This window comes from Spea bombifrons, chromosome 11 (assembly GCF_027358695.1).
Source record: "Spea bombifrons isolate aSpeBom1 chromosome 11, aSpeBom1.2.pri, whole genome shotgun sequence".
NCBI classification, from domain to species: domain Eukaryota; kingdom Metazoa; phylum Chordata; class Amphibia; order Anura; family Pelobatidae; genus Spea; species Spea bombifrons.
The window spans coordinates 28,138,259-28,159,388 of NC_071097.1; the positions used below are offsets into that span (position 1 = coordinate 28,138,259).

Below are 21,130 nucleotides of genomic sequence, written 5' to 3' on the forward strand. Positions count from 1 at the left end.
TAAGCTATTTTTTCAGAATTTTTTCCCTTGGAGGGGGGATTCCTTCTTGCCTTCAAAAGGCAACGCGATTCCTTCTTGGATCAAGAAGCGCTAAACTATTAATCATTTATAGCCCTGTATGTTCTGCTTTCCTAACAAAACATCCAGATCCTTTTTGAAGGCATCCATTGTATTTGATAGAACCTCCTCTCTCGGCAGTGCATTCCATGCCTTTATTGTCGTTACTGTAAAGCATGCCTTGCTTTGTTCTCTATGAAACCTGCGCTCTTCCAGTCTCAGAGAATGACCTTTGGTTCTTTGTACATTTCCGTTAATGAACAAGTCACTGGAGAGCTTTTTAAATTGTCCCTGCACACATTTTTACAAGGTTACATCCCCCTACTTTTGCAACAAATGGAGCCTTCTAACTTATCAAGCTCGGTTTGAGATAGATTCTTGGTCACTGCGCTCAACCAGATCAGCCCTAAACTCCCCTAATTCCTGTATACACATTTCTTCTGCAAAGCATACATCTTGATTTAAACAGATATATTAATGACACACAAGCTCGGCAAAACCATGTGATGGAAAGACTTGTTAAAATATTTCCAATACTCGTAACTTGCACCGAAACATACAAGTCATCAAACGGTAAGAGGAAACGCAAAATCCATAGAATTGAAAAGAATATTTAGAAAACAGATTAGAAACATTGTTTAAATCCGCATGTGGACAAAAGTATAAATGCACATAAAAGAAGGACAAAGAGTAAGTTCAGATTCTTCAAAACAGAGCAGCCTGTAAATTAAAGAAAATAACCCACGTGTCACGTGTTAAGATTCTAAAACATCAGTGAATTGAAAAGAAAGAATAAATTGAAATAACTAAGATCAGAGTCTTATTTGTTAATGGTTTCCTTTAATGGCATCACGATAATTCACACTTAAAAATTCCAGGCTTATAAAACATCAAACTTTTTAAGACCTCTTGAGAGTTATCAACACTTTATAAAATGAAACCACTGCTTTATTATTTATAACAAAATAGCTTTTCTTCCCCCCCCCCACGCAAAATACAGCAGAACAAGATAATCATACAGATAATTAGACAGCAACACATTGACAAATATTTACAAAATGTGACTTTAATTTTACAGCCTGAGAGATCACTTATTAATGAAGATCACTTATGACGACGTGGATATTTAGGCTGTAGCTCACTCATACAATGAATTGTTGTATGTCCATTTCTACAAACTAAATTATGAAACAAAGATCCATATTTAATCGTTTAAGGGTTTCCTCTGCTATGTTTATCGTACATAGATAAAAGAATTTGAGTCTCGTCAGATTTGGTAGTTTAGAGAAATCTTTGCAGACAACTGTGCACTTCTACAAGTAATGACTGAAGAATTAAGAGTGCAATTATTACCAATAACTAGGAACACTAAATATATTATATATATATATATATATATATATATATATATATATATATATATATGTTCACTTAAAGCAAATTTAAGCACTGCGGTACTGATTTATTTTCTCTACGTGGTTTACTTGCCAAACTGGAAGTTTGCCCATTAGTTGGCTTTACTCTGCGTCATGGAGGGACAACCCCGTTGAGCTTCTCTGCAAGAAGGGCTGAGTTGAATAATGAACAGCAATGTGGGAATAGCTCCCTAAACTACGCATGATGGAGAGCCCTGCTCGGCCTTCTTTGCAGGAGACACTCAGGCTGGGATGTTTAACTCTTCTGCAAACTCTTGTATGGATAGTTCCTGGAGGCTCCACAGATGCCCGTTCATGCTTGGTGTGGTCCAAGGTCATGTGTGTACCCAACAAAAGCTGGACTACTAATGACCCTGCTGCAAAGTCCTGGATTTCCAACAAAGCTTGAAACACCAAATATCATGACAATGGTTTCCATAAAAAAAAAACAAAGAAAAAAACCTGGCAATATAAAAGAAGACAAAATAACGCCTTCAGGTCAGAGGACCAACTCATAATCGCTACCACTACACTTCAGTGGTTTTATTCCCTCTAATCAAACTTGGCTCTGCAAACAGGAAAATGCATAATCCGTACTGTAAAAATCAAGTTTATTTTTACACACATATCACAGCATTGTTAAGAAACTCACCGTGTCGCTGTCATCACGAGACATTCAAATGTGAAACGTGTTAAAAAAAACTCAATTGCTTATGGCCAGTTCAGTTTTAAATACACAAGAATAATATTTTTGGGGTGTATTTCAGGCTTACCTTCTATTTTAATATTCCACTTAATTAAAGATTTGGTGTAAAGGTACGTTTCGGCATGGACAAAACATTACTACCAATGCCTGCTTTTATAACCTGTCAAAAATTCCTTGAAAAATAATGAATGAGAAAAAAAGTACATAATTAGTTATTTCTGGAAAGAGTTTGAGCATCCATATTACTGGGGGTGAAGATCCTAGTTATAAAAAAAAAAAAAAAAAAAACATAAATCGAGCAGAGAAGATGGAACAGCATCTTTAAGAAGCACCAGAGATGGGCAGCCAGTGCCACTAACAGAGGATGATGATATCACATCACCTATTTTCATCTATTCTGCTCAATTAGACTCTTTTGTATCCAAATGCAGCATTAGAAACTAGTGGTTTACTAGCTCAGAATACCACACAGTGTGATTAATGCTTTGTCCAAGTGGAACAGCATCTTTAACCGATTCAAAAAAAAATATAACTCATATTTTAGGAAATAATTCAATTCTGGAGATCTTTCGCTGGTGAATAAAACAAATGACACTCGTACAGCAGCGAGCGCTACCCGATAGATGCTAGAACGCCGGATAATGTATTTGAGGGACTCTGGGTGCGATGCGCTATTCGCTTTTGATCTATTATAATTGATAACACACTCCTCAGAATCACTGCAATTTTCAGGCATCCCTCACAAAAGCTCGACAACATATTTCATTGCTTTGTGTTCGCTTGTTCCGCTTTAAATGTTTCACTACTTCCAACATCAAAGTACATAAGTCTGCCGTGAATTATCTAGCTCATAGCTACTCAATGAATATTTTAACACCGAAAGGTGTTTCTTTAAAAAGAAAAATCAGCCTCATTTCTCTTATTCCAAAAAAAAGAAAAAAAAAAGGAAAAAACACAAATAAAATCCGCTTAACATTCTTTTTATCTGGAGAGTGATTTCAATGGAAAACTGTAAACGTATCACTCCCTTCCAGTTCTCCACTTATTTGCCAGTTCAAACACTTTAAAAATGTCTACTGTGCGAGACAAAATCTAAACAAAGGCTTTAAGAATAGGTCAATCACCGAGTATGTCGCAAACAAAAATCTTTTATGCCTGTTTGGAGGATCTTTGTTACAGATACGTGTCATTCTTCCAACTGTGATCAAACATCGGTGTCATCACCTTCCTTCCCAGGCATCTTCACGCTGCTTGGCTTCTAAATGTCTTCTCTCTGGAAAGAAAATAGAAGGCTTGAAAGATTCTATTCTCAATTCGCCGGCACCTGCCGTTTCTGCCGTTATCTCGTACTCTGAATGAAACGGAGAAGGGCAATTATGTTGTTCATCAGAGAGGTATTTATCAGCTGAATAAATGTTTCCGTTACACGAGGCCTGTAGCAGACTATATCTCTTTGTTAGTCTTTGAGTGGTCCTGTCACAAAAGAAGGTTTAGGGATGGTTTAGTGCCCCCATCAAAAATGAATATGTATTAAAATACACTTTGATGCTCATTCTCATACATGGAAGAAAATACTTCAAGGAAAACGATAAACGGTACTACCACCCCCTTACCCCTGTGTATGAATAGAACGGCATTCTGCGCCCACAAGGGGGTCTCCTAAGATACCTTGGAGCTCTTGGGCAGGAGATATATTAGAAGAAACATCTTCAGCTAGGCAATTCCCTGGGGGGGTATCAAACGGAGGGGGTCCCGATGAATATATATTTAATATTCGAGGCATCCTCAGATGCTAGGTGATCCATTTACATTTTATCGAAGCTCTGTGGTCATTTCCAAGCATTTGCCAGAAAGGGCAGAGACTATCTGACTATATACAGATTGCTGAGAGAAGCAATGTTGGTATATACAGAGAATGATTAATTACTACCATGCTATCATTTATTTCAGAACGATGCAAGACAGAGGGGAAAGAAAATATTACTACCAAGCAGTTTTCACTATTTGCAGTTAAATATAAACTATATAAAAGAGAACATAGATTTGATGCGTAAATTACTTCAATGTACTTCAACTAGGCAATAAATGGTTATTTAACCTTTCATAAAGACATAATCCAAAACTCCAAACAATCATTATATGACGATAAAAAATTCAGCCTGCTGACAGTTTCCATAACTGGAATTGTAAGTAATGTTTATTTCAGCGTGTCACATTCAGACTTCCACAGACATGTGTCTGCACTGCGATTGCTATAATATATATATATTTATTGTAACACTGTACAGACCCAGGGAGATGTTTTGCGTGAGTTTTGGGCACCGATCATGTCCATATCTTGTGTTTGGGTCCCTGGGTCCTCGGAGAGCAGGCTGGGCCAGTGCTTCCAACTCCAAAGACCGGTCTGGTTGCAGGATCCAGTCTGGGATTTGCATGAAGCCTGCATCAGGTGCAGGCGCTGGACATTTAAACTCCTTCAAGCAACAGATTTAGGGAGACTGATGAGGGGAGAGGAGGTCCCCGTGAGCTCCCAGGGCAAAGAGGGGCCCTGAAGAACATCCCTGGGACCAATTGCGGCACTGCCTGGACCTGGGTGTTGTGTCTGGGGGAGTTTTGCAGAGTCAGTTAGGGAGGTATAGTTAGTGGGTGTTTAGCCAGTGACCCAGCAAAGTATAGCCAGCGAGGGCTCTAACCTGAGCTAGGTTTTTGTTTAGTCCACTAGTAAATAAAAACTGTTTGAGCCTAATTGCTCTAGAGGACCACACTTAAGATCCTAACAATTTTACTTATTCACCTTCAGCTACATATATATATATACACATACATACATACACACACACATACATATATATACACACACGTCAAAAATACATTGGAAATGTCTGCAGATAAAACTCCAAGCAATCTATTTAATTGGGTATCTATGGTTCTGGGAGCGCCACCTTGTGGAACAATCTGGAACGAATAACTTAGAAGAATCCAATAAACAATATATATACATATATATACATACATACATATATATATATATATATATATATATATATATATATATACATATATATATACACACACACAGATATTTAAGGTTTTAAGGAAATATATGTCTGTTCAGTGCACCTTAATAATGGACAGTGAAGGTTCTCTCTTTATCTGGAGCATAACTGTACTTTACTATTTTAATGATTAGGCAAACTTTACTTATATGTAATGCTTGCAAAATCATTAAGTGTTTGCATAACAATATAAATAGCTTTGCTTAGCATCCATTGACACTATTGGAAACTAACTGTTGAAGACAATGATTATGCAAACTTTACTACTTTCAGGTAGATTGGGTGTGCTGGCTCTTTAAGGATTGAGCAATTTAAAAGCCGTTAGCCTGGAAAGTTTAACACTGAAAGGCCAACCTTCAACAAAAAGAAAGCAATATAAATTAATACCGGCAGAAAGCTTTTTTTTTTTTTTTTAAATCAAACACTCTAAAATTAAATTTGAGATTTACTGCTTAGGGATAGAAGGTATTTAACAGAGAGACGGTATGGGAACTGAGTGTTATACACAGGGTAGTTCACCTAACTCGATCATAATAAACTTAACATAACAAGGGGAATAAAAGAGCTGCTATCCTTAGCTCTTTAGCATCTGCTGCAGTTAACAGTGACTGCTCAAAAACAGAAGTGTCTGCAAAATATAATTGCTTCCTCTCACCTCTAGCTTCCTGAAGCTTCTTTCGTTCAGCCTCCCTCTCCGCTTTGGTCTGGGTACTTCTCACTCCCAGGGCACTAATCACAAGTCTCCTTGCAAGAACCGCAGACGTTTGTGGACGCTCTTTAGCAGGCTGCAGAAAATCTACATAAGAACAAAGGATGGAGGGGGTAAAGAAAATTATTTCATGCTATAACGATATCTAAATGGATTTTAGGAATAAAGGGTTAATTCTATTGCACCAGAGCCGGTCAACTTTTAATACTCATCTAACACCCTACAATTTTGTTGCTACTTGAAATTAACAATTAAAAACGTCCTTTTCTATAGATCTCAAAGTACCATATATATACACATATACATATATATACACATATACATATATATACACATATACATATATATACACATATACATATATATACACATATACATATATATACACATATACATATATATACACATATACATATATATACATATATATATATATATATATATATAGAAACGGATGCTTTTACTTTTACATGGTTCCAAAGAGACTGTTAAAACAGGGTCATGTTTACAAAGACTAAGGACACAGTTAGGCCAAGGGCACATCGATGCAATAATGAAGAACTTCTGTCATAGAACAATCCTCCTGTGGTTGCCCAAAGTGCCTGTGTGCAAGAGTCACATTTACTTAAAACCTGCTAAAATCTCCAAAACTTTGCAATTTGATATGAAAAAATATGTACTTTTAAATTCCTTAAAATGTGAAAAGTGTTCAAGGGCCAGTTTAATATTCTCACCGATTACATAGATTTTCACAAACATGTCCAGTTGGAAAATGAACAGCCAAGGACTATTTTTGAGATTTTGTACCCTTCTTGACAACGGTTTTTAGATCTCTGCCGTGTGTTTAGCTATAAATTTCTTCGTTCTCATTTACCATACCCACACAATTCTTTTCATTGATCATACAATGTATTATAAAAAATGATATAGAAAAAAAAAAACACACTTATATTTGAAAAATAGCCAATAGAAATAACCTGCTAAATAGATTCTAAAATGTGTTCTATGTCTAGGAATATCAAATTGGTTAGTGGTTTTTACATTCTACACTATTTTTCTTGTTCCTATACTTCAGGGGGCAATGTATTTTTATGGCGAGAGTGGCACAAAGGCGTCTGTGCACCTATATTTAATTTTTTATTTTTATTTTGTAATTTTTTTTTACATTTTCTTGGAACTGGATGGTTCCCCATTATGATGTCACGGCGACCACACTGGAGACAATTTTAACGGTCACGATTTTAAGGCTTAAATACCAACTCATAAGGTTCTTCTACATCAAAGATGTACGATTATGAACGTAACAATTTACAGAAGCTTAACAAACGAACAACTTTTTTTTTTTGGTAAATTCACTTTTATATGGTCGGACTATCACATATAAATATTTGCAAAAAATAATAAAAAACCGTTATCTCAGAAAAGCAAATAAAAGAATAATTATTATTATTTGTTGATTTATGAAGCACCATCGGATTCTGCAGCGCTGTAGGTCCTATCAAGTAGCGCATCGTTTAATTTGGATTTACAGAAACAAAAAGGTAAAGAGGACCCTGCTCAAACAAAATAATCCTGAGAGATTAATTAAAAAGCTAAATTTCCTTATTTACATTTGTTAGCCTTGACGTAAGCGGTAGCTTCAATCACAACGTAAGTGAGCGTTTCACATAGAGGAAAAGTTCAATTTTAATAAAATCAAGCCTATCATTAGTGCCTTTATGGTATAATTGATGGTTCTAAACAAAATACCCAAACAATAATGTTCCTGGTATGAAAAATTAGAGAAAGATGCAAAATGCGGAGTACCACTAATATAATGGTCATTTACTAGTAAATCTACCAGTGATAATTAACCTCATGAACATGCAACATGCACAGAGTCTGCTTAATCAAGCACTCAGAGCAGATCAATATAATGATAAACCGGCCCAGGGAGATGCTTACTGGAAGATGAATAAAACTAAACTTTAATGTATTTGTATTTTATAAATAATCAATTCTTTGAGTGCCACATGGGCGCTTAGTGCAAAAGTTTAAACAGCAATCAAACCAAAACGCACTGGACGTAAATATATCGAAACTTTAAAAAGAAGTTTTATTTCTGTTTCAAGAAAAATGGCATTAAAGACCAATAACTTGTTAAATTAGTGAAACCATGATATTTTTGCTGAACTATGAGATCTGTTCACTAAAGGAGGAGTTGTGCTTCCCTATTTCGCTATCTATTATGAAGGGCCAACAATGGAAGGTTTCTCTTGAGCTCGCCCTGTATAATATGTAATTCGATGTGAAGGGAGTCATTGAAGAGATCTTGCAGATTTGACAATACAGCATACAGGGCTAGTTCACCGGGGTTGGTTTTTGTAATGTAGAGTGAAGTCAAAGAGCTGAAACACAATTCTTCCCCAACTCTCCTGTCCCTTAAATGAATAAACCCCAAAGGGTTCCTCTCTGAGCCTTTGTGCTGTTACTGTAATCGTTTTATTTGATTTCCACTTACCAGAACATGATCTTGCTTTGGCTCGAGAAGCTCTTGAAGCTTGAGACATTGGGCGGACTTTGACCATTGGATTCTTGTTGGACAAGGCATCGCGGGCTATAGGAAGTCAACAAGTCTTGTAAGCAGTTGCTTCGTTAATCACATGCCACACATGTATCAGAACGTGAATGCGATTGAAGTTATAACTTTCTTTGCAGATCGTCAGATAAAAACCTAGTTCTATTTAAGCTACAAGATAGAAAATCTTACTACGTTTTTAACTTTTGGGCAATGAATAGACTGGCCATCACATATATCTCTCACAATGGGTTCCCTTATATTACATATTTGTTGCGTACCAAGTTGCTACCCTTTGAATAGACATCCTTATTACTAACTGCATTACATTGGGAAATACCACTTTGTTAGAGTGTGTACTAACTTTGAAAGTGGAGAAAACCCATGCAAACATGGTTCACAAGTCGCAGTAAAAACGCAAAACTATATTATATAATTGTAATAGACTCGGAAGTAAAAAAAAGATAATACCTGTAATTGGACTGGAGAACAGACCGAGGGCATGTGTTTCATCAACCCATTTAATGTCAAATCCTTTTTTCCTGTTGCACAAATGATTGATTAAATAAATTAAATCATTCCCCGTGTCTGGCATATGAAATAGTTTCTAATCACACAATGGAATATGCAACTACATATTCCATCCACTTCTGATGTAATTACAATATTCAACCTATACGGACTTGTTGAACATCTCATTCCAAATCCACGGGCATTAATATGAAGATCCCCCTTTATCACAGCTTTGCGGCTGTAACAGCCCCCACAGTTCTGGGCTTTTCATAAGATTGCGCAATGTGTCTGCGGGAATTTGTGGGAAAATGAACCACTCTGAAAGACATCATATTATCACCATGATCAATAACTTTGTAATAACAACAATAGGTCTGACTCACTGGTAATTGGAAAACGCACGCATTAGGTCCTCTGTCTTAAACTCTGCAGGGAAGTCATAGATTTCGATCACATGGGATAATTCCGAATCATCAAATTCTGCTTCTTGTGGCTCATAGTCATAGTAGTTAAATCTGGATGTCTGCGAGTCCTCTCTGCTCTTCTCGTGGTTTGTTAGCTTAAAAGACAAGAATCGTTTCATTCATAGTAAGAAAATGATTTCTAGAGATTATTGGATGATTTATGAAAAGATAAAACCTGTATCATGTGGAATAGCACAATGACTAAACAGCCAAATATAAACATCCGTATTGAATGACATACCGGTAAAATAACATAGCGTTAAACGTTTTACAAATATTAGGATTTGATGGCAGGTAAGAGCCATTTGCCCATTAAATCATTATTTAGTTCACGGTCTCATCTTAGATTAGGATTGCCTATCCCATGCATGTTTAAATTCCCTTACTGTATGAGCTCGTAAAACTTCTGCTGGGAAGATGTTCTACTTATCTACAACTCTCTCAGTAAAGAAACATTCTTACATGTCATCTAAGCCTTTTGACCCTTTTCGTTTCAGATGACCTCTAGCTCTAACATTTCTTCTCCTCTGAAACAAACCTCCCTCCTTATTTCACTTTATATATTTAAATGTTTAAATCACATTCCCTCTCTCTCTTACCGGCATTATCTGTGCTGATCTCCCATTGGCTGCATAGTTCTACCAATGGCCATAGTCAATGGTGAGAAATTAAGCAACAGGTTTCCAATCTAGCAACTATTCACCCGCTGAGATCTCGGATTACATGAATCTGCAGTAACCGAAGCGAAGTATAAGTTTCACAAACTATTGGTCCCGTTTAGTGTTCTCCAGCAAAGAGCAAAACATTTGCCATGATGCTTAAGAGGACACGGACACGCGTTCTCGAACAGAGCAGGACTGGCTGCTGATGTATATCGCATATCACGGGGTTCAAAGTGCACGGCAACTTTACCTCTTCCAACAAATGAGGGTCAAGGCACTCTCCATCATCAGTGAACAGAGCATCCCAGCTCTCGTCATCATCTTCACTCCCAGCACCTTGAGTCAGGTTTGGATTTTCAGTCGAGACCTCAGAAATAGCCACACAAGGTCGTTCATCCCTGTGCTCTTTGTTAGTCTCGTTTTTGGTGCTTGAGGAACCTTTTGCCTCCTGCACGGGCCTAGACGATGTACTGTGTATGTCCTCCCCTGGCAGATCATCCGAGCTGCTTACAGATGTCAGCGTTATATTTTCAGCTTCTGTCAGCGTTATACTTTCAGCTTCTGTTATATGACTAATGCATCCCGGCCCCTTATCTGCATTATTCATGTTTCTGCAATTGCCTTCACCCCTACCCTCACATAATTCTTCAGATTTATTCCCATTTTGAGGTTCGGCATTTCTGTTGTCACATTTTATGGGGATTTTGGAAGAATGAATGTCATCTGCTACCCCTTTGCCTCTTTCATCCGCGCATTCTTTTAAATCCGTGATGTTTTCATCTGCTGTGATGCTACTGGGATTACTCACACAGACAACGCTTCTGCTACATTGTGTCATGTGTTCTGAGGCATCCTCTGTTACTGGAGGTGATAAATCCAATTTTTCTGCAATATTTTCAGTACTTATTTTATGTGGATCGCTTAAACAGACTGTAAACTGTCCAGATATGTTTTCAGGAATATTAATGTGAGTTGTGGAAATTACTTTGGCATTATCTGTATCAGAGAGTGAAGCATTATGCTTTTCTTCGATTATGTTGCCTGTATTCTGTGCCAAATTCTCACAGCTGCTATGCATAGACCTGGAAGAAAAATCTAATGTTTTGCTGTCACACACAGACACTTCATTGGTTCCTATTACCAGATCCTCGGGGCTAGATAACCTGGCTATGCTTGACGATACAGTAGGGTCATCCTGACATAAATCTGTAAACCCTGATGCATCTTCTACCGACTTCCTAGATTCATCTCTTTCCTTGATGTGCTCTTTCCTCATAGACCCGTCTTGCTCTACTTTACCCTCTCCTGACCCTCTATTTGCAAGCTTTTCTCCAAGACTCGGGTTCTCACAATCGCCCTGAGTTGCAACCTGCTCTGTTTCATTCGACAGAGAAATGTTGTGAGGAACAGAAGCAGCATGAGATGCCGTCACAAAGCTTTCATCCGTTTCCAGCAACAAAGTTTCTTTTTCCTCATTAACAAGGAGACTATTAAAAGCTTCAGATAACGAACTGTTCAGCTTGGCCTTTGTCTGCTTGCTAGAATGTTTCCTTTCTTTTTGTTTTGAATATTTCGGAGAGATTTTGGATTTGGACGGTTTGCCATCTGTCTCATCTGCTTCAATACCTCTAGAATAGGAACTGCTCTTGGCAACGCCTTGCCTATTCTTTTGAGTAGCATTTTTGTGATGTAATTTATTCTCGCTGCTCCCATCACCCTGAGAATCCAGGCTGCAGTCATCTATTTGCACAGCGGGCTTGTTAAGTTCATGGTCCTCATGATCGGCTGTACTCCGTCTAGCTTTCGGAACATAAAGTGCTTTGTCGGGTCTTCGGGGTCGAGATCTGCATTTCTCCATATTCTTCCCCAAAGTTGTAAAAGATTGCTTATTATCTGTTAAAACAAACAAAAAAATAATCTGAATAACACAGTACCTGCTTGTGGCAATAGACAAACTACATATGTATTGTATTGTGCAGCTGAACAGATGACGCTGCACACAGACCCAGGAATTGCAAAGCTCTGTCTCCCAGCTTGATCTGCAATTTCAAATATTCTAAACCAAACTGATTGTTAAAGCAAGTTAGCTTTTTGTGTAACACTTCCATTGTGCCGTAACAACTGACGCAGCAAATTAATCAACTGTGCATGTAGAAACATCAGTTTCTTCTTTTGACGTTCCTATAATACATCAATTTATATTGGCACAAATGTTAATTATTTAATGCATGTGATAGATGGGGGTTCTTTTAAATTTACATGGTCCCTCCATAAGTCATTTTGCTATTTCTCAAGACCCCCTGTCACGGATCTGGCTAGTACCTCCGCTATCTTATGCTCTCTTAGCCCAGGACAACACACTTTCCCCGGTTTCCCAGTCACTAGCCGAGACTCAGTGTAGGGTATAACATTAAGAACGCTTTATTGTACACAGATACCGGTATATATATCCACATAATCACATCAACACACAGAATGAGACGTCTGAGTAACATAACCACCCCCTTTAGCTGGGGGATTCAGGTCTCCCAGGAACAATAGGCGAGATAACGTGATTAGCCTCTGATATCTTCCACAGACAGTCAGCCCTGGCATAGTGGGGCAGGAGGCTATTCTAGCTGCCCAGCAGTTCCAAACCTAAAACCTGTATGTCCTGGTACTGGGCCTGGCGGTGTGGGCGGTGTGGGCGGCAGAGGGCAGCTTCTGGGTCGGGGCAATAGGAAAAAGGGGTATAACATAGAAACTGGGTTCCAGGGGAACGGGTGGTTGGGCTGTATAATATCCACAGCGGTGCGCCTGAAGGGACGAGTCAGTCACCACCCCCCGCGCTAATATTCTGTCCTTTTAAGTGTCTAAATTGACAGAGTGTTGCTATTCACTTGAGTTTATCGTACATAGAATACAGTTACACCTAAAGAGTAATCCTTAAACTAGAGACCTATATGTATATGTATATATATATATATATATATATGTATATGTATATGTATATGTATATATACACACACACACACACACACACACACACACACACACACACATCTAGGTTCACTCACTATAGCAGGAACCTAGCAGGAGAATTGCTGTATCAAGTAATCACCTTTGCTATTATCAATAGCCAACCTAAGCCACCCACCAGTACCAGTCCACTCATGGAGGCAGGAGCTCAAAGGGGTGACAACGCAACGTCATGTGACCCTACAATAAAAGCAAGGCCACTCGCACAGTGTGCAACCAGTTAGGGTGACCGGCTACCAGTAAGGTAAGTATGTGTATGTGTGCTAAATCAGGAACCGGAGGTACTGCAAGGCTTTACTAAGAAGGTGCCAGCCCCTCTACCTTTCACCTGTAACAGGGGCTGATTAGGCCTGATGAAATCAGGGACACTTCTTAATGTCTTTTTGACCTGTGCATCGTGCAGGGCCAGCTCAGCCCCTTCTGCAGGGGAAACTAGCCAGGAATGGCTCTTCACCGTGCATGATGATGAACCCTACAATATACGTCCAATGTCCAGGCCTTGGAGCTTGGGTGCCAGAACCTCATCCTTCAGAGCCCCAATTCTGCAACATAGATAAGCTAAAGATTCCCAAGATATTTACTAAATGTTTCATACAAATGTACTTTTGTTTTCAAAGTTGGAATCCGTGTTACCCGGATTAATTAGCTTCCAACGACAGGTTCAAACTGAAACTGCGGCCCTTTTATTTTCTAGTGTGAACAGCTACAATACTGCTGGATAGCCGCAAAAAAAGGGAGAAAACGTGCGAACCTTGTTAAAGTTAGCAGAAAACACTTAATCTTGCTGGAAATGTTTTACTGGCTTCGCTGACCGTGAAAGGGTTTAATCTGAAGCATACCATAAATTAAATAAAGTTCTTCCCAGAAGAGAACAACATATTTACTCACAGCTGGGGACATACTAATTGCAAGGTTCTTTCTGGAGCGACTGCTGCATTGTGACTATAACTTTGGATTCTAGTGAGAGCAGAAAACTGGCAGAGCTTCTGAAAAAAGGGTTATGATTCCATAACCCGCAGACCACATAAGGCTGCAGATTATATCTGCCCAAAGAAAGGAGACAGGACTGGAACCGTACTGTCCCCATGTGGCATTTTCACTTTATGGCTCCAGCAGGTTGTGTCCTCAGTCCACATCCAAGTCCTTTAATATGCATTCTCTTAGAAATAAATATTGACCTTTACGAGACACTGCAACTCTAGAGCTGCATCAGAATGAATGCCTCCTCCATGAAGCAGGCAATCAGCGAGGAAATAATCGCAGTGAAATAATGGGAGCACTTTCTGCACATGCGCATGGAGGGGAAGAGAGGGTCTCCCCTTGGGAATGCTCAGGGACTCGGGTATATGACATGTCAGGAGGTGGAAAGGGGCAAATGTGTTTGAGTTCCGCATAATCCCTCCATGCATTAGCAATGGGGACCACTCTGCTATCATATGCATTAAAGGACGCAGGATGGCTGGAGGGTCCTCTATTGTTTTATTCTGGGCGACTCCAACTGTAGTGCAGAGATAATGCATTACTGGGTACAGACGGAACCTAAGGGAGTTTTATTCTACTGATCAGCCTCCCAGCTGAACTGGTAGATGTTAACACAGTGGGAATTTAAACATGCATGGGATAAGCATTTGTCTCCTAAATATAAGACGAGACCAACAACTGATTAGAGTCTTGCATCAGGAAGAATGGGCAGACGGATGGGCCGAATGGGTCCTATCTGCTGTCTAATTCTATGTTTCTATGTAACATGCTAGTAGTTTAACTTGATATAGACATGTAAGACAAGTACTTTCAACTCACACTTATAATTTAAGGTCACCTTCTTTTTTATGCCCCATTATTTCTACATATATTTAGACATAAAAACACCTATAACTAAGGGGGGGGGAGTCTCTTTTCACATACGCTAACTGAATGAGAGTGAACAGATGGCATCATATAACACCGCCACTAATATATCTGTTCCACAATTTATAGCTGGGTTAAAAGAATACATTAAAAAAAACATATAAATAATACAAACAAACAGCATAACAAGCTAACTGGAAGACTTATATCTGAGAAATCTGCAGTAGATGCAAACATCAAGCAACTACAGGGTTAAACACAAGACTATGCATTAATAAGGGCATATGGCCCAAAAAAACACATTATAAGCAGAAAGATCCTCCGAGGCTACGTGAAAAGTGTAATATTCTTCTTCCTTCTAAACACAAGACAATAGATGCAGTAATCACATTCTCCCCCATATTTCTGATATAAAACGTGCAAACTGAATTATATTTTTATTTATTTATTTTAAAACATGGGGGTTAAATCTTATCACGGACCCTCTTGTTGCCTGACAGCCTGCCAATCATACCCCCTTTCTTCTGGATACACAGAGTTTGTACGGCCAGCCCTTCTGTGTCACCTCCATCTGCGTTACACAGCTCCGTCCGATATAAGCAGTGCTATAAAGTTTAACGCTGTTGCCAAATACAAACCGTTTCCATCTACCAGGGGATCTGCAAACCTTTTCTGTACCGTACTAAGAGAGACCAATAAAACAGTATTTTGGAACGCGTGACCGTGCCATGCTCGTTAAATGTGTACAATACAACGTCACATTTCATCATATATCCACGCAGTCAAAATTCACATTTTTCTAAAAATAAAAAAATAAACCCTCCAAAACATCCGATGGTTAAAGGTAAAAACAGGAGGGTAAACAGAAGAGACAGGGAAAGTGGTGACCAAGATCTACAGTATATTATGTACTCGCATAACACAATCAAGGAGGTGGAGCAGCCTCCCAGCAGAGGCAGTACAAGAGAATACAGTAAGGGAATGCATGGTATATGCAAAAAGCTACCCCAAACTATTTTTTTCATAACCGATTAGTTGGCCGATTACTTTTTCGATTAATCGGATAAAAACCCTCATCTTATATTTGATAAAATCGATTCAACTAATCGAAAATGGAAATTGATGATCTTCATTATCGATTTTATCGATTAGTTGTTGCAGCCCTACTGTCCTAAAAAAAAAAAAAAATGAGCAGACTAGTGGGGCTGAAATGGTTCTCACCTGCTGCCAAACTCTATGTTTCTTCTCATACTGCTTACTAGATGGGTTTAACATACAAAGCCAGCTGTTCACATTCTACGTACCAGGGTTCTATTTCGGTTTCTTGTTTTTATTCTCTACAGAAGCAAATCCTTTCTGTTTCACGCTCATGGGAATAAACACAACCCTTGCTCACTACAACCAGTGGCTCTATAGTGCCTGGAAACACGGTTAGTAACACTCACAGCGTACATAACTTAGCGAACGATGCTAAAGTATTAATATGCATACAAAATAGGTTTTTTTTCTTGTTGTATATTTTTGTAAGACGAAACAACGTGCAGATTGCGTGCAGTCTCACAAAGACGCCCGGCGTAAAGTGTCATATGGCCAACAGGAACAGAAAGGCATCGCATATGTCTGTATAAAGAGATCTTAGCCAAGACTGCCTGCAATTATTCCTTTTCAGGTCTGTGACACAGTAACGAATCCCATCAGCACAGACTAATCTGTGTGTGATGGATTCTGTCTGTGTAATTAGCGGAGTTATAATGAAGCTACACAAGTCGGCACAGAGATCGATCTCCCGTTCCAAAACCACAGAGTGCCTTCTTCGAGCAAGAATTTACTACCTGTACATTGGCATTAATCTAGCAAACAAATATGACTTTGAAAAAAAAAACCAATCATTTATAACATGTGAATTGATATTAAAATAAAAGAAAGTCACCACAGAATTAACACCTTTTATTAAAAAAAAAAAAAAAAATCTAAAAAATATCGACAATTCATTTCAACAGGCCCTATATTACAATACAGGTTGTGATGCCATCTCTACTTGAAAGGGACAGTTTAACATACAAAAAAATGAAAAGAACGCATATTAAATGACAAAATTATAATAAAATAATAAAAGCACCAACCTGGTGTAGTAGCTGTAGCTATACAGCTCCCATCCTCCATAGCCCAATTCTTGCCATTGATTGACTGCTTCAAGCAGCCAATCAGTGTCAGAGAAGTGCTCCCATTGAAATCAGTGGGGGTGCTCCAAGTTCATTTTTCGAGGGAGTGTGAACAGACCCCTGGATTCCATAAGCGGGCGCTCACTGGAGGTGAGTGTACCGTTTGCAGGGAGAGGTCTTCGGCCCAAATCTCCCGCACAGCAAATGGCCAGTTGGTGGGGAAGGGGGGCAAGTGCTTGTGGGGGGTTCTGCAGTTTCCCCACATTTATTTGCGAAAGGGAAAACATGAAAGGGACAACGGAAGTATCATATGCATTAAAGAGCATATAATGGCTGGAGTGTCCCTTTAAGGAGACACAAGGCCAAAAAGCTGACCTATTAAAATAAATACACGCTTAATTTCTACAAACCCATCACCAAGTGCAGATGAACACTTTGTACGTCGGTAGAACATAGCAACGGGTTGTAATCTTAAAATCCAATTGTACTGCTAGATTTTTTGTGTAATGTTGTAATAAGGTTTCTGCTACTGACTAAATATATCTTCCCGAGAAAAACTAGAATGGCACTCAAGAGAACTTTATTGCAATGAAGAAGTGGTTTAATGAAGAAGCTGTAGACTATATACCTAATTCTAAAGACACTGGGGACTGAGGCAGAGATTGGTTAAACTGCAAATAATCCTGTGACAACCGATTAAAGGGACAACTACATAGCAGAGCCGAAACTGCTTAAACCAAGTTTATTTAAAAAAAAAATAACCCAAAAAGGTTATGCAATTTAAAATGACCACAACCTTGATTACATATCCTATGGCCTTTAAAATCCATCCCTAAAAATCTAATAGTTTCCAAAACACAAATTTTAGGGAACATTCAGCATGAATACCTCTCACTATCCCTGACTATTAAATAAGATAGTGGCCAACAGCATCACTGAAAGGTGCTGCAAGAAAACCTGCGCATGGTCAGATAACCAGAACTGCAGAATGACAACTTCAGTTAGAGAACAAGCAACTCATCCCCTTTAAATGTGGTTTGGCTAGCGGTCTGGCTAGTTCCACAATTATATTTTTTATTTTAAATTGGACTGAAACCATAAAGTATTAGTAAGAAAACTTTTTAAACATGCTCCGCAGCACTCCCAGTTATGTCACTGAATCAACAGCCAATCATATGTATGCTTCAAAAATATCAGTGCTCAGCATTCATGCGATTGGTTTCTGCTACTTCCAGAAATTTCAATGGGAACTCTGCTCCCATTCATTAGGATGGGAACTCTACTGAGCATGTGTAAGAGTTCCGAGCAATACTACCTCCTTTGTAGTGTAGACAGGTGGGGGAGGGGTTAAATGGCGCAGTAAGATGCACGGGAGCCCATGCGCAATCGACTCCAAATAGAGCTGGAGAGCTCCTTTGCTTGCTTCACCGATCCCTTACATATTTTTTGCCAGCACACTTACCGGCTCATTCTTCTAACCCTTATTTATACTCAGCCTTGTAAGCCAGCACTTAGTGCTCACTACTCCCTTCATAATCTTTTATCACCAAAAATCATACAGATTGTGAGCTTTATTTATTTTTTTAATTAGCTGAAATCCAAAGCAACGTGTTTACCTCCCACCACTGTAGTTGGATATTACCATTTTATTAAGAGCAAACTTATCGCACTTATTTGCAGTACTTTTTATTTATTTATTATTATTTTTGTTTTACACAACATATGTTCTTCAAAATTATTTTCTCTACATTTTTTTTCTGTAGGAATGTGTCCATTTTTAATTTACCATTTAGACACCAACAACAAATGGATTAATAGGTTTTTTTTTTTCTCCAAGATTTAAGCAGGTCTAGTCATCTAAATGAACATACATCAATGACATAAATGAAATGAAAAGAAAAAATGTTCGTTTTGCAATTTGCAAATGATTCGCCAACAGAACTGCACAGATTTGCGTATGCCATTCAATCAGGAATCCAAAACTTCATTTCAATTAGAGAGCGATGACAGCTAACTAACCATCTGTTAAAACGTGATTGAATGACTGGCACGTTACAAGCACCAAGCCATCCTCTTAGATTTATTGTAATAATGTATTAGACAGCACTTACACACACTCCGGGATATATAACAGCAAACAAAGAGACAGACTTTAGATCTCCGTACCTGAAAAGCAGTACTTTTAGATCTTGCACACCATTCTAAGGGATGTAGACTGTTAAACCGTGACACAGGTGCCTCGTAACGCCAAATAAATCCAGTTTAGTCCATAATCTGCTATCCGACCTGTTACCTGCCAGAAAAATAAAGAAATCGATTACAAGGCAAGACGTACAAGAATGCCGGTGATATTCTAAACGTTCTGCTAACGTTCTACCCAAAATCCGGAACTCGATAAAGTAAAAATGAGTTACAGCGCGTCTGATTACGGGACTGTGGAGTTCCTTATCTACACGGCTGTTTTCCAACTACTTCTTTTAACCGTGTTCCAAACATGTGATGCATGTTAACATGTCTATGCAGAGCGTCAACATACAAATAACTACAAAAAACATGCGTGCGCGCACACATATATATATATATATATATATATATATATATATATATATATACACATAATAATGTTACACCCGGTCCAGGTAGTTTATATGGGGACACTTCTATACACAGCCAAGCCGGCAGCGAGAATATGCAGCCATTAAGACTGGTTTGAAAGGTGTAAACACATAACATACACGCACATAGGTATATATATATATATTACGTCCACTAGATCAACCCTAAACACGCAGAAAGTGCTCAGCGTGGAAATTATACTTTATCAGTAATGCGGCTGAACCTCAGGCTCCACTCACAGTGGATGTAACGTGACCATCTTCTCAACCCTGCACGGAACACAGATCTCCCACTAGCTACCGGGAAATTGTGCAGTGCGCTGCTTCGGGTCATGTGACTGCGTGATGTCACTCAGCTACCGGGAGCCTGCAGGACCAAACTTAAGTGTAATCAGTTGCTGCGCGTTTCTGGTCCTCTGCGTTTAAAATCGTCATGGTGGTCAGTGGTGAAGAAGTAACGAAGCACAAGACATTACCTTAGAGTTTCATTATTCCAACAAGTTGACATTTGTTGGAATTGTCGCTCAGGGGTATAAGCGTTGTGTTCTGCGAGCAGAATGTTCAAACAATCAACATCTGTTTGTTCTCCAAAAGAAGACATAGGAACTGTCATCAGTGCAGTTAATGGCCCCCATATGTGTATGATGCCTCACTATGATGATATGTATTTATTCAAATGGGAAGAAGTTCTGTTTTCTAAGCACCCAAGTGAAACTCAGTAACACTATGGGGGTTCAGCCATCCATCTCCCAGCAGCCCATCTCCCAGCAGCCCATCTCCCAGCAGCCCATCTCCCAGCCGTCCATCTCCCAGCCGTCCATCTCCCAGCAGTCCATCTCCCAGCAGCCCATCTCCCAGGGCTCGTAGCCATAATCATAGTCATAGACAGCGTCCATACAAACTGTCGGATGCTCACTTCCCGCTCGATGCCCATACCGTCGAAGAGACGGAGCAGGCAGCAGTAAGAGCTCGGCCGTAACCTAACTAATATAGGTTTTCTTTACTCAAAGGTAACTTTTTTTTACACGTTAGGTTTGCTGAATCATTTTCTTAAGGGTTAAGAAGAAAGTTTAATGTCACTTTCCCATGTGCTAATTTTCTTCGCACCGTGTTGAAGTGCAGTTGTTTCCATTATCTTTTATTGTAGCATTTTTTTAGCGACCGTCTAGATTCTCTCCCTGAGAATTAGGTTTCGGACAAGTCGTTGGTTGCAGACCATGCGTTATTCACCTCCTTTAAAACCAATTAAGGTTTAGACGTGTCATTGAATCGAGTCTATTATGTGTAGAACAATGTACAGTATATAGTCTCCTTGTAATATGACAGAGAGTGTACGTATACCTCATCC

General features: G+C 38.9%; 1 protein-coding gene across 2 annotated transcripts; it reads right to left on the bottom strand.

The window, feature by feature from the left end:
- Positions 1 to 2,629: 2,629 nt before the first annotated feature.
- Positions 2,630 to 20,137, bottom strand: R3HCC1L (R3H domain and coiled-coil containing 1 like). Of its 2 annotated transcripts, XM_053450656.1 has the most exons (8): positions 20,023 to 20,065; positions 19,334 to 19,460; positions 10,390 to 12,032; positions 9,397 to 9,572; positions 8,972 to 9,042; positions 8,444 to 8,539; positions 5,890 to 6,030; positions 2,630 to 3,451 (listed from the first exon to the last, which is right to left on the bottom strand). In XM_053450656.1, the coding sequence occupies exons 3-8, from the start codon at positions 11,995 to 11,997 to the stop codon at positions 3,399 to 3,401; spliced, it is 2,145 nt and encodes a 714-aa protein (XP_053306631.1). In that variant the 5' UTR covers positions 11,998 to 12,032; positions 19,334 to 19,460; positions 20,023 to 20,065; the 3' UTR covers positions 2,630 to 3,398. The 2 variants fall into 2 exon arrangements, with proteins under 2 accessions (XP_053306631.1, XP_053306630.1); XM_053450655.1 differs by lacking the exons at positions 2,630 to 3,451; positions 20,023 to 20,065 and adding an exon at positions 20,084 to 20,137 and having other exon boundaries at positions 5,670 to 6,030.
- Between the last annotated feature and the right edge of the window lie 993 nt (positions 20,138 to 21,130).